Source organism: Rhinoderma darwinii, unplaced genomic scaffold, assembly GCF_050947455.1.
Source record: "Rhinoderma darwinii isolate aRhiDar2 unplaced genomic scaffold, aRhiDar2.hap1 Scaffold_620, whole genome shotgun sequence".
Classification (NCBI taxonomy): domain Eukaryota; kingdom Metazoa; phylum Chordata; class Amphibia; order Anura; family Rhinodermatidae; genus Rhinoderma; species Rhinoderma darwinii.
Window position 1 is genome coordinate 86,849 of NW_027464176.1, and position 13,782 is coordinate 100,630.

Sequence of the window (13,782 nt, forward strand, 5' to 3'; positions counted from 1 at the left end):
CAGTGCGGGGTAGTAGTAGTGCTGTGTATATGGCTGCAGTATATATACAGTGCGGGGTAGTAGTAGTGCAGTGTATATGGCTGCAGTATATATACAGTGCGGGGTAGTAGTAGTGCAGTGTATATGGCTGCAGTATATATACAGTGCGGGGTAGTAGTAGTGCAGTGTATATGGCTGCAGAATATATAAGGCACTTCACCTGGTTCCCCCTGAGAATCGCTCATGTGCGTCGGCCACTCTCTATTTTTGTCCTAGTCACCTGTGCAGGGCTCCGAAACACAAAAAGGGAACCGAGATTTTAACAACCCCCCCCCCCCTCGGGGATTCCTCATAGATCAGCTTCATGTACAGGATCAGCCCCCCCCCCAGAGAGGAGGATTCATGTATACAGACCTGTACAGGATCAGCCCCCCAGAGAGGAGGATTCATGTATACAGACCTGTACAGGATCAGCCCCCCAGAGAGGAGGATTCATGTATACCGACCTGTACAGGATCAGTCCCCCCCCCCCCCCCAGAGAGGAGGATTCATGTATACAGACCTGTACAGGATCAGCCCCCCCAGAGAGGAGGATTCATGTATACAGACCTGTACAGGATCAGCCCCCCCCAGAGAGGAGTATTCATGTATACAGACCTGTACAGGATCAGCCCCCCCAGAGAGGAGGATTCATGTATACAGACCTGTACAGGATCAGCCCCCCCAGAGAGGAGGATTCATGTATACAGACCTGTACAGGATCAGCCCCCCCAGAGAGGAGGATTCATGTATACAGACCTGTACAGGATCAGCCCCCCCAGAGAGGAGGATTCATGTATACAGACCTGTACAGGATCAGCCCCCCAGAGAGGAGGATTCATGTATACAGACCTGTACAGGATCAGCCCCCCCCCCCCCCCAGAGAGGAGGATTCATGTATACAGACCTGTACAGGATCAGCCCCCCCAGAGAGGAGGATTCATGTATACAGACCTGTACAGGATCAGCCCCCCCAGAGAGGAGGGTTCATGTATACAGACCTGTACAGGATCAGCCCCCCCCCCCCGGAGAGGAGGATTCATGTATACAGACCTGTACAGGATCAGCCCCCCAGAGAGGAGGATTCATGTATACAGACCTGTACAGGATCAACCCCCCCCCGGAGAGGAGGGTTCATGTATAGACCTGTACAGGATCAGCCCCCCAGAGAGGAGGATTCATGTATACAGACCTGTACAGGATCAGCCCCCCCCCCGGAGAGGATTCATGTATACAGACCTGTACAGGATCAGCCCCCCCCCCGGAGAGGAGGATTCATGTATACAGACCTGTACAGGATCAGCCCCCCCAGAGAGGAGGATTCATGTATACAGACCTGTACAGGATCAGCCCCCCCAGAGAGGAGGATTCATGTATACAGACCTGTACAGGATCAGCCCCCCCCCCCCCCCCCCCGGAGAGGAGGATTCATGTATACAGACCTGTACAGGATCAGCCCCCCCAGAGAGGAGGATTCATGTACACAGACCTGTACAGGATCAGCCCCCCCCCCCCCCCCGGAGAGGAGGATTCATGTATACAGACCTGTACAGGATCAGCCCCCCCCCCCCCCCCCCAGAGAGGAGGATTCATGTATACAGACCTGTACAGGATCAGCCCCCCCAGAGAGGAGGATTCATGTATACAGACCTGTACAGGATCAGCCCCCCCAGAGAGGAGGGTTCATGTATACAGACCTGTACAGGATCATCCCCCCCCCCCTCCCCGGAGAGGAGGATTCATGTATACAGACCTGTACAGGATCTGCCCCCCCGGAGAGGAGGGTTCATGTATACAGACCTGTACAGGATCAGCCCCCCAGAGAGGAGGATTCATGTATACAGACCTGTACAGGATCAGCCCCCCAGAGAGGAGGATTCATGTATACAGACCTGTACAGGATCAGCCCCCCAGAGAGGAGGATTCATGTATACAGACCTGTACAGGATCAGCCCCCCCCCGGAGAGGAGGGTTTATGTATACAGACCTGTACAGGATCAGCCCCCCCAGAGAGGAGGATTCATGTATACAGACCTGTACAGGATCAGCCCCCCCCGGAGAGGAGGGTTCATGTATACAGACCTGTACAGGATCAGCCCCCCCCCGGAGAGGAGGGTTCATGTATACAGACCTGTACGGGATCAGCCGCCCGGAGAGGAGGGTTCATGTATACAGACCTGTACAGGATCAGCCCCCCCCAGAGAGGAGGGTTCATGTATACAGACCTGTACAGGATCATCCCCTCCCCCGGAGAGGAGGATTCATGTATACAGACCTGTACAGGATCAACCCCCCCCCGGAGAGGAGGATTCATGTATACAGACCTGTACAGGATCAGCCCCCCCCCCCCGGAGAGGAGGATTCATGTATACAGACCTGTACAGGATCAGCCCCCCCCCCCCCCCGGAGAGGAGGGTTCATGTATACAGACCTGTACAGGATCAACCCCCCCCCACCCCCCGGAGAGGAGGATTAGTGTATACAGACCTGTACAGGATCAGCCCCCCCCCCCCGGAGAGGAGGATTCATGTATACACACCTGTACAGGATCAGCCCCCCCCCCCCCCGGAGAGGAGGGTTCATGTATACAGACCTTTACAGGATCAGCCCCCCCCCCCCCCGGAGAGGAGGATTCGTGTATACAGACCTGTACAGGATCAGCCCCCCCCCCCCCGGAGAGGAGGATTCATGTATACAGACCTGTACAGGATCAGCCCCCCCCCCCCCCGGAGAGGAGGGTTCATGTATACAGACCTGTACAGGATCAGGACCCCCCCCACCCCCCGGAGAGGAGGATTCATGTATACAGACCTGTACAGGATCAGCCCCCCCCCCCCCCCCCGGAGAGGAGGGTTCATGTATACAGACCTGTACAGGATCAGGACCCCCCCCCCCCCGGAGAGGACGCAGGTGGGCGGAGGTTCTCGGTCTATACATTATAACACATCCCAAATATTGCAGAGGATGAAGTAAGGTCCGGCCGCACTCACCAACACAGAACACGGCCTTCATGGGGTCCTGCTTCGCCATCCCCAACATCGGGAGCATTGTGCCCAGGATGGAGTTCAGGAACGGGACCATCCCAAATACTGAGGAGAGACCAATACAGAGGCGGCCATGAGAGGAGTCCTGAGCAGCGTCCTGCACCCCCCATCATGAACCTCCGGCCCCTCACGGGTCCGCACGCGCCATACACTGCAGAACACGGACACCGCCACATAGAAACGACAGCCCCTTCATGTGAAGACAATATACAGGGAGCCCGTCCACTGCAGTGTAATGTATCTGGCAGGATGGAGGAGAACCCCAGTGTGACAGAGCTGCACCCCATCATTAGCAGAGGTGACCAGTGCGGCCATGGAGCAGCGTGCCCGATCCCAGTGACTGCTCCTCGCTGGCTATATACATGGCCCCAGCTGCTGCAGAACCTCACAGAAGACCATCATGAACATGAGAGCGCCCTTCCTCCACACGGGTCAGTTCTGCAGGAGCGGAGGTGCATTATGACCCCAGAACACACACACATATATATATCTCTGGCGCTGTCACCGGCGTTAGTCGTGAACACATTTATAGCGGACGCTGGAACGTACCATTCGCCATGGAGAGGTTGGCCAACGTCTGCATAATGAAGAAATGCGGGAGAATCCCGGGCTGAAACTTGAGCAGAATCTCCTCCATGACGCTGTTGATGAAACGTCTCCCGACAGCTACTAGGACATTGCTGGCCGCCTGCTGCCACTCAAATACGATGTCCTGACAGGCAGAGAAAACTCAAGAGATCAGAGCAGCCACAGGAAAACATTACAATGAGATATACACCGTAACATGTAATATATACTGCCCTCAACAGCCACAGTCATCCAACGTGGAGGACCAGATACAAGACATCTCCCAGGAGACCGTGCACCACGGAGGACATCTCCCAGGAGACCGTGCACCACGGAGGACATCTCCCAGGAGACCGTGCACCACGGAGGACATCGCCCAGGAGACCGTGCACCACGGAGGACATCGCCCAGGAGACCGTGCACCACGGAGGACATCTCCCAGGAGACCGTGCACCACGGAGGACATCTCCCAGGAGACCGTGCACCACGGAGGACATCTCCCAGGAGACCGTGCACCACGGAGGACATCTCCCAGGAGACCGTGCACCACGGAGGACATCTCCCAGGAGACCGTGCACCACGGAGGACATCTCCCAGGAGACCGTGCACCACGGAGGACATCTCCCAGGAGACCGTGCACCACGGAGGACATCTCCCAGGAGACCGTGCACCACGGAGGACATCTCCCAGGAGACCGTGCACCACGGAGGACATCTCCCAGGAGACCGTGCACCACGGAGGACATCTCCCAGGAGACCGTGCACCACGGAGGACCAGACATAAGACATCTCACAGAACACACCGGACCCACCTTAGACTTGGTCATCTCATTAGACGCCAGTAGAATAGTCAGTTTAGCGGTCTCCTTGCTCAGATTATTAAGATTGTTCTTCACCACAGTCTCCATGGCTCTCAAGATTATGGTGCGATGGGCGTAAGATAACTGGTATAGAAGAGATATGAAGAGTCAGGGCACCAGCATACAGGAGCGTCATACCTCATATACACTGATCATACAGACACCAGGATACAGGAGCGTCATACCTCATATACACTGATCATACACACACCGGGATACAGGAGCTTCATACCTCATATACACTGATCATACACACACCGGGATACAGGAGCATCATACCTCATATCCACTGATCATACAGACACCGGGATACAGGAGCGTCATACCTCATATACACTGATCATACAGACACCGGGATACAGGAGCGTCATACCTCATAAACACTGATCATACAGACACCAGGATACAGGAGCTTCACACCTCATATACACTGATCATACAGACACCAGGATACAGGAGCGTCATACCTCATATACACTGATCATACAGACACCAGGATACAGGAGCTTCACACCTCATATACACTGATCATACAGACACCAGGATACAGGAGCGTCATACCTCATATACACTGATCATACAGACACCAGGATACAGGAGCTTCATACCTCATATACACTGATCATACAGACACCAGGATACAGGAGCTTCATACCCCATATACACTGATCATACAGACACCGGGATACAGGAGCTTCATACCTCATATACACTGATCATACAGACACCAGGATACAGGAGCGTCATACCTCATATACACTGATCATACAGACACCAGGATACAGGAGCTTCATACCTCATATACACTGATCATACCGACACCAGGATACAGGAGCGTCATACCTCATATACACGGATCATACAGACACCGGGATACAGGAGCGTCATACCTCATACACACTGATCATACAGACACCAGGATACAGGAGCTTCATACCTCATATACACTGATCATACAGACACCAGGATACAGGAGCTTCATACCTCATATACACTGATCATACAGACACCAGGATACAGGAGCTTCATACCTCATATACACTGATCATACAGACACCAGGATACAGGAGCGTCATACCTCATATACACTGATCATACAGACACCAGGATACAGGAGCTTCATACCTCATATACACTGATCATACAGACACCAGGATACAGGAGCTTCATACCTCATATACACTAATCATACAGACACCGGGATACAGGAGCGTCATACCTCATATACACGGATCATACAGACACCAGGATACAGGAGCTTCATACCTCATATACACTGATCATACCGACACCAGGATACAGGAGCGTCATACCTCATATACACATCATACAGACACCAGGATACAGGAGCGTCATACCTCATATACACTGATCATACAGACACCAGGATACAGGAGCGTCATACCTCATATACACGGATCATACAGACACCAGGATACAGGAGCGTCATACCTCATATACACTGATCATACAGACACCGGGATACAGGAGCGTCATACCTCATATACACTGATCATACAGACACCGGGATACAGGAGCTTCATACCTCATATACACTGATCATACAGACACGAGGATACAGGAGCTTCATACCTCATATACACTGATCATACAGACACCAGGATACAGGAGCTTCATACCTCATATACACTGATCATACAGACACCAGGATACAGGAGCGTCATACCTCAGATACACTGATCATACAGACACCAGGATACAGGAGCTTCATACCTCATATACACTGATCATACAGACACCAGGATACAGGAGCGTCATACCTCATATACACTGATCATACAGACACCGGGATACAGGAGCGTCATACCTCATATACACATCATACAGACACCAGGATACAGGAGCGTCATACCTCATACACACTGATCATACAGACACCGGGATACAGGAGCGTCATACCTCATACACACTGATCATACAGACACCGGGATACAGGAGCGTCATACCTCATATACACTGATCATACACACACCGGGATACTGGAGCTTCATACCTCATATACACTGATCATACAGACACCAGGATACAGGAGCTTCACACCTCATATACACATCATACAGACACCAGGATACAGGAGCGTCATACCTCATATACACTGATCATACAGACACCGGGATACAGGAGCTCCATACCTCATATACACTGATCATACAGACACCAGGATACAGGAGCGTCATACCTCATATACACGGATCATACAGACACCAGGATACAGGAGCTTCATACCTCATATACACTGATCATACAGACACCGGGACACAGGAGCTCCATACCTCATATACACACCAGGATACAGGAGCGTCATACCTCATATACACTGATCATACAGACACCAGGATACAGGAGCGTCATACCTCATATACACTGATCATACAGACACCAGGATACAGGAGCGTCATACCTCATATACACATCATACAGACACCAGGATACAGGAGCGTCATACCTCATATACACATCATACAGACACCAGGATACAGGAGCTTCATACCTCATATACACTGATCATACAGACACCAGGATACAGGAGCTTCATACCTCATATACACTGATCATACAGACACCAGGATACAGGAGCGTCATACCTCAGATACACTGATCATACAGACACCAGGATACAGGAGCGTCATACCTCATATACACTGATCATACAGACACCGGGATACAGGAGCTTCATACCTCATATACACTGATCATACACACCAGGATACAGGAGCGTCATACCTCATATACACATCATACAGACACCAGGATACAGGACCTTCATACCTCATATACACTGATCATACAGACACCGGGATACAGGAGCTCCATACCTCATATACACACCAGGATACAGGAGCGTCATACCTCATATACACTGATCATACAGACACCGGGATACAGGAGCTTCATACCTCATATACACTGATCATACAGACACCGGGATACAGGAGCTTCATACCTCATATACACTGATCATACAGACACCGGGATACAGGAGCGTCATACCTCATATACACTGATCATACAGACACCGGGATACAGGAGCGTCATACCTCATACACACTGATCATACACACCAGGATACAGGAGCGTCATACCTCATATACACTGATCATACAGACACCAGGATACAGGAGCGGCATACCTCATATACACTGATCATACAGACACCGGGATACAGGAGCGTCATACCTCATATACACGGATCATACAGACACCGGGATACAGGAGCGTCATACCTCATATACACATCATACAGACACCAGGATACAGGAGCGTCATACCTCATATACACTGATCATACACACCGGGATACAGGAGCGTCATACCTCATATACACTGATCATACAGACACCGGGATACAGGAGCTTCATACCTCATATACACTGATCATACAGACACCGGGATACAGGAGCTTCATACCTCATATACACTGATCATACAGACACCGGGATACAGGAGCGTCATACCTCATATACACTGATCATACAGACACCGGGATACAGGAGCGTCATACCTCATACACACTGATCATACACACCAGGATACAGGAGCGTCATACCTCATATACACTGATCATACAGACACCAGGATACAGGAGCGGCATACCTCATATACACTGATCATACAGACACCGGGATACAGGAGCGTCATACCTCATATACACGGATCATACAGACACCAGGATACAGGAGCGTTCATACCTCATATACACTGATCATACAGACACGGCATACAGGAGCGTCATACCTCATATACACTGATCATACAGACACCGGGATACAGGAGCGTCATACCTCATATACACTGATCATACAGACACCGGGATACAGGATCGTCATACCTCATATACACTGATCATACAGACACCGGGATACAGGAGCGTCATACCTCATATACACATCATACACACCGGGATACAGGAGCGTCATACCTCATATACACTGATCATACAGACACCGGGATACAGGAGCTTCATACCCCATATACACTGATCATACAGACACCAGGATACAGGAGCTTCATACCTCATATACACTGATCATACAGACACCGGGATACAGGAGCGTCATACCTCATATACACTGATCATACAGACACCGGGATACAGCAGCGTCATACCTCATATACACTGATCATACAGACACCAGGATACAGGAGCGTCATACCTCATATACACTGATCATACAGACACCAGCATACAGGAGCGTCATACCTCATATACACTGAACACACAGACACCAGGATACAGGAGCAGCATACCTCATATACACTGATCACACACACACCAGGATACAGGAGCGTCATACCTCATATACACTGATAATACAGACACCAGGATACAGGAGCGTCATACCTCATATACACTGATCATACAGACACCAGGATACAGGAGCGTCATACCTCATATACACTGATCATACAGACACCAGGATACAGGAGCGTCATACCTCATATACACTGATCATACACACACCGGGATACAGGAGCGTCACACCTCATATACACTGATCATACAGACACCAGGATACAGGAGCTTCACACCTCATATACACTGATCATACAGACACCAGGATACAGGAGCGTCATACCTCATACACACTGATCATACAGACACCGGGATACAGGAGCGTCATACCTCATACACACTGATCATACAGACACCGGGATACAGGAGCGTCATACCTCATACACACTGATCATACAGACACCGGGATACAGCAGCGTCATACCTCATATACACTGATCATACAGACACCAGGATACAGGAGCGTCATACCTCATATACACTGATCATACAGACACCAGGATACAGGAGCTTCATACCTCATATACACTGATCATACAGACACCGGGATACAGGAGCGTCATACCTCATATACACTGATCATACAGACACCGGGATACAGGAGCGTCATACCTCATATACACTGATCATACAGACACCGGGATACAGGAGCGTCATACCTCATATACACTGATCATACAGACACCGGGATACAGGAGCTTCATACCTCATATACACTGATCATACAGACACCGGGATACAGGAGCGTCATACCTCATATACACTGATCATACAGACACCGGGATACAGCAGCGTCATACCTCATATACACTGATCATACAGACACCGGGATACAGGAGCTTCATACCTCATATACACTGATCATACAGACACCGGGATACAGGAGCGTCATACCTCATATACACTGATCATACAGACACCGGGATACAGGAGCGTCATACCTCATATACACTGATCATACAGACACCGGGATACAGGAGCGTCATACCTCATATACACTGATCATACAGACACCGGGATACAGGAGCGTCATACCTCATATACACTGATCATACAGACACCGGGATACAGGAGCGTCATACCTCATATACACTGATCATACAGACACCGGGATACAGGAGCGTCATACCTCATATACACTGATCATACAGACCCGGGATACAGGAGCTTCATACCTCATATACACTGATCATACAGACACCGGGATACAGGAGCTTCATACCTCATACACATCATCAGACACCAGGATACAGGAGCATCATACCCATACACCAGGATACAGGACAGGAGCGTCATACCTCATATACACTGATCATACAGACACCGGGATACAGGAGCGTCATACCTCATATACACTGATCATACAGACACCGGGATACAGGAGCTTCATACCTCATATACACTGATCATACAGACACCGGGATACAGGAGATTCATACCTCATATACACTGATCATACAGACACCAGGATACAGGAGCTTCATACCTCATATACACTGATCATACAGACACCGGGATACAGGAGCTTCATACCTCATATACACTGATCATACAGACACCGGGATACAGGAGCTTCATACCTCTTATACACTGATCATACAGACACCAGGATACAGGAGCTTCATACCTCATATACACTGATCATACAGACACCAGGATACAGGAGCGTCATACCTCATATACACTGATCATACAGACACCGGGATACAGGAGCGTCATACCTCATATACACTGATCATACAGGAGCGTCATACCTCATATACACTGATCATACAGACACCAGGATACAGGAGCGTCATACCTCATATACACTGATCATACAGACACCAGGATACAGGAGCGTCATACCTCATATACACTGATCATACAGACACCGGGATACAGGAGCGTCATACCTCATATACACTGATCACACACACACCAGGATACAGGAGCGTCATACCTCATATACACGGATCATACAGACACCGGGATACAGGAGCGTCATACCTCATATACACGGATCATACAGACACCAGGATACAGGAGCTTCATACCTCATATACACTGATCATACAGACACCAGGATACAGGAGCGTCATACCTCATATACACTGATCATACACACACCAGGATACTGGAGCTTCATACCTCATATACACTGATCACACACACACACACAAGGATACAGGAGCGTCATACCTCATATACACGGATCATACAGACACCGGGATACAGGAGCGTCATACCTCATATACACGGATCATACAGACACCAGGATACAGGAGCTTCATACCTCATATACACTGATCATACAGACACCAGGATACAGGAGCGTCATACCTCATATACACTGATCATACAGACACCAGGATACAGGAGCGTCATACCTCATATACACTGATCATACAGACACCAGTATACAGGAGCGTCATACCTCATATACACTGATCATACAGACACCGGGATACAGGAGCGTCATACCTCATATACACTGATCATACAGACACCAGGATACAGGAGCGTCATACCTCATATACACTGATCATACAGACACCGGGATACAGAAGCGTCATACCTCATATACACTGATCATACAGACACCGGGATACAGGAGCGTCATACCTCATATACACTGATCATACAGACACCGGGATACAGGAGCGTCATACCTCATATACACTGATCATACAGACACCGGGATACAGGAGCGTCATACCTCATATACACTGATCATACAGACACCGGGATACAGGAGCTTCATACCCCATATACACTGATCATACAGACTCCAGGATACAGGAGCGTCATACCTCATATACACTGATCATACACACCAGGATACAGGAGCGTCATACCTCATATACACTGATCATACAGACACCGGGATACAGGAGCTCCATACCTCATATACACACCAGGATACAGGAGCGTCATACCTCATATACACTGATCATACAGACACCAGGATACAGGAGCGTCATACCTCATATACACACACCAGGATACTGGAGCTTCATACCTCATATACACTGATCATACAGACACCGGGATACAGGAGCTCCATACCTCATATACACACCAGGATACAGGAGCGTCATACCTCATATACACTGATCATACAGACACCAGGATACAGGAGCGTCATACCTCATATACACTGATCATACAGACACCAGGATACAGGAGCGTCATACCTCATATACACTGATCATACAGACACCAGGATACAGGAGCGTCATACCTCATATACACTGATCATACAGACACCGGGATACAGGAGCGTCATACCTCATATACACTGATCATACAGACACCGGGATACAGGAGCGTCATACCTCATATACACTGATCATACAGACACCGGGATACAGGAGCTTCATACCTCATATACACACCAGGATACAGGAGCGTCATACCTCATATACACTGATCATACAGACACCGGGATACAGAAGCGTCATACCTCATATACACTGATCATACAGACACCAGGATACAGGAGCGTCATACCTCATATACACTGATCATACAGACACCAGGATACAGGAGCGTCATACCTCATATACACTGATCATACAGACACCGGGATACAGGAGCGTCATACCTCATATACACTGATCATACAGACACCGGGATACAGGAGCGTCATACCTCATATACACTGATCATACAGACACCGGGATACAGGAGCGTCATACCTCATATACACTGATCATACAGACACCGGGATACAGGAGCGTCATACCTCATATACACTGATCATACAGACACCGGGATACAGGAGCTTCATACCTCATATACACACCAGGATACAGGAGCGTCATACCTCATATACACTGATCATACAGACACCAGGATACAGGAGCGTCATACCTCATATACACTGATCATACAGACACCGGGATACAGAAGCGTCATACCTCATATACACTGATCATACAGACACCAGGATACAGGAGCGTCATACCTCATATACACTGATCATACAGACACCAGGATACAGGAGCGTCATACCTCATATACACTGATCATACAGACACCGGGATACAGGAGCGTCATACCTCATATACACTGATCATACAGACACCGGGATACAGGAGCGTCATACCTCATATACACTGATCATACAGACACCGGGATACAGGAGCGTCATACCTCATATACACTGATCATACAGACACCGGGATACAGGAGCGTCATACCTCATATACACTGATCATACAGACACCGGGATACAGGAGCTTCATACCTCATATACACTGATCATACAGACACACACGGATACAGAACGTCATACCTCATATACACTGATCATACAGACACCGGGATACAGGAGCGTCATACCTCATATACACTGATCATACAGACACCGGGATACAGGAGCTTCATACCTCATATACACATCATACAGACACCAGGATACAGGAGCTTCATACCCCATATACACTGATCATACAGACACCGGGATACAGGAGCTTCATACCTCATATACACTGATCATACAGACACCGGGATACAGGAGCGTCATACCTCATATACACTGATCATACAGACACCGGGATACAATGTTATATCTTTTATACAGCGATTCTATGCACATCATACAGTAAACACACAGAGTTTATACCTTGTCATGCTGGCGCAGGTATGAATCACATGCCTCCAGCACCTCTACCGGGGCCGTCTCCCCGATGAAGCACAGCGAGTTGTAGATCTGTTCCTGTACATCAGGGTCCTTGTCCGTTGAGGCGTCCATGAGGGTCACGGCCAGGCCTGGGTAAGGATGGATATAAATCATGTAAACCCTCTCAGCAATAAGACCAGGCCTGTGCCCGGCAGCGCTCGGATGAGAGGTCCCTGGCACCAGGTCTTGGCAGAGATGTGGGCTCAACTGTACCAAGGGGAGGGGAGATTTCCAGCAATGCTCATTACTATTAGATTGGGTGACTGGTGACTATCAATTATTGGCCGACGGGTGTACAAGGGGAAATCTTAAA

The 13,782-nt window shown here is 49.2% G+C and overlaps 1 protein-coding gene and 1 pseudogene across 4 annotated transcripts in view; both read right to left on the bottom strand.

Annotated features, from left to right (window-relative positions):
• The window catches only part of MROH1 (maestro heat like repeat family member 1), an 83,205-nt gene extending 69,653 nt beyond the window's left edge, over positions 1 to 13,552 (bottom strand). For all 4 annotated transcript variants that reach the window (XM_075849010.1, XM_075849012.1, XM_075849011.1 and 1 more), the window contains exons 1-4: positions 13,413 to 13,552; positions 4,441 to 4,572; positions 3,612 to 3,774; positions 3,009 to 3,107 (exon numbers count right to left, since the gene is read on the bottom strand). In XM_075849010.1, the coding sequence (XP_075705125.1) occupies positions 3,009 to 3,107; positions 3,612 to 3,774; positions 4,441 to 4,572; positions 13,413 to 13,541 (523 nt within the window). In that variant the 5' untranslated portion in view covers positions 13,542 to 13,552. The remainder of the gene's footprint in view (positions 1 to 3,008; positions 3,108 to 3,611; positions 3,775 to 4,440; positions 4,573 to 13,412) is intronic.
• The window catches only part of LOC142726243 (maestro heat-like repeat-containing protein family member 1), a 36,757-nt pseudogene continuing 36,521 nt past the window's right edge, over positions 13,547 to 13,782 (bottom strand).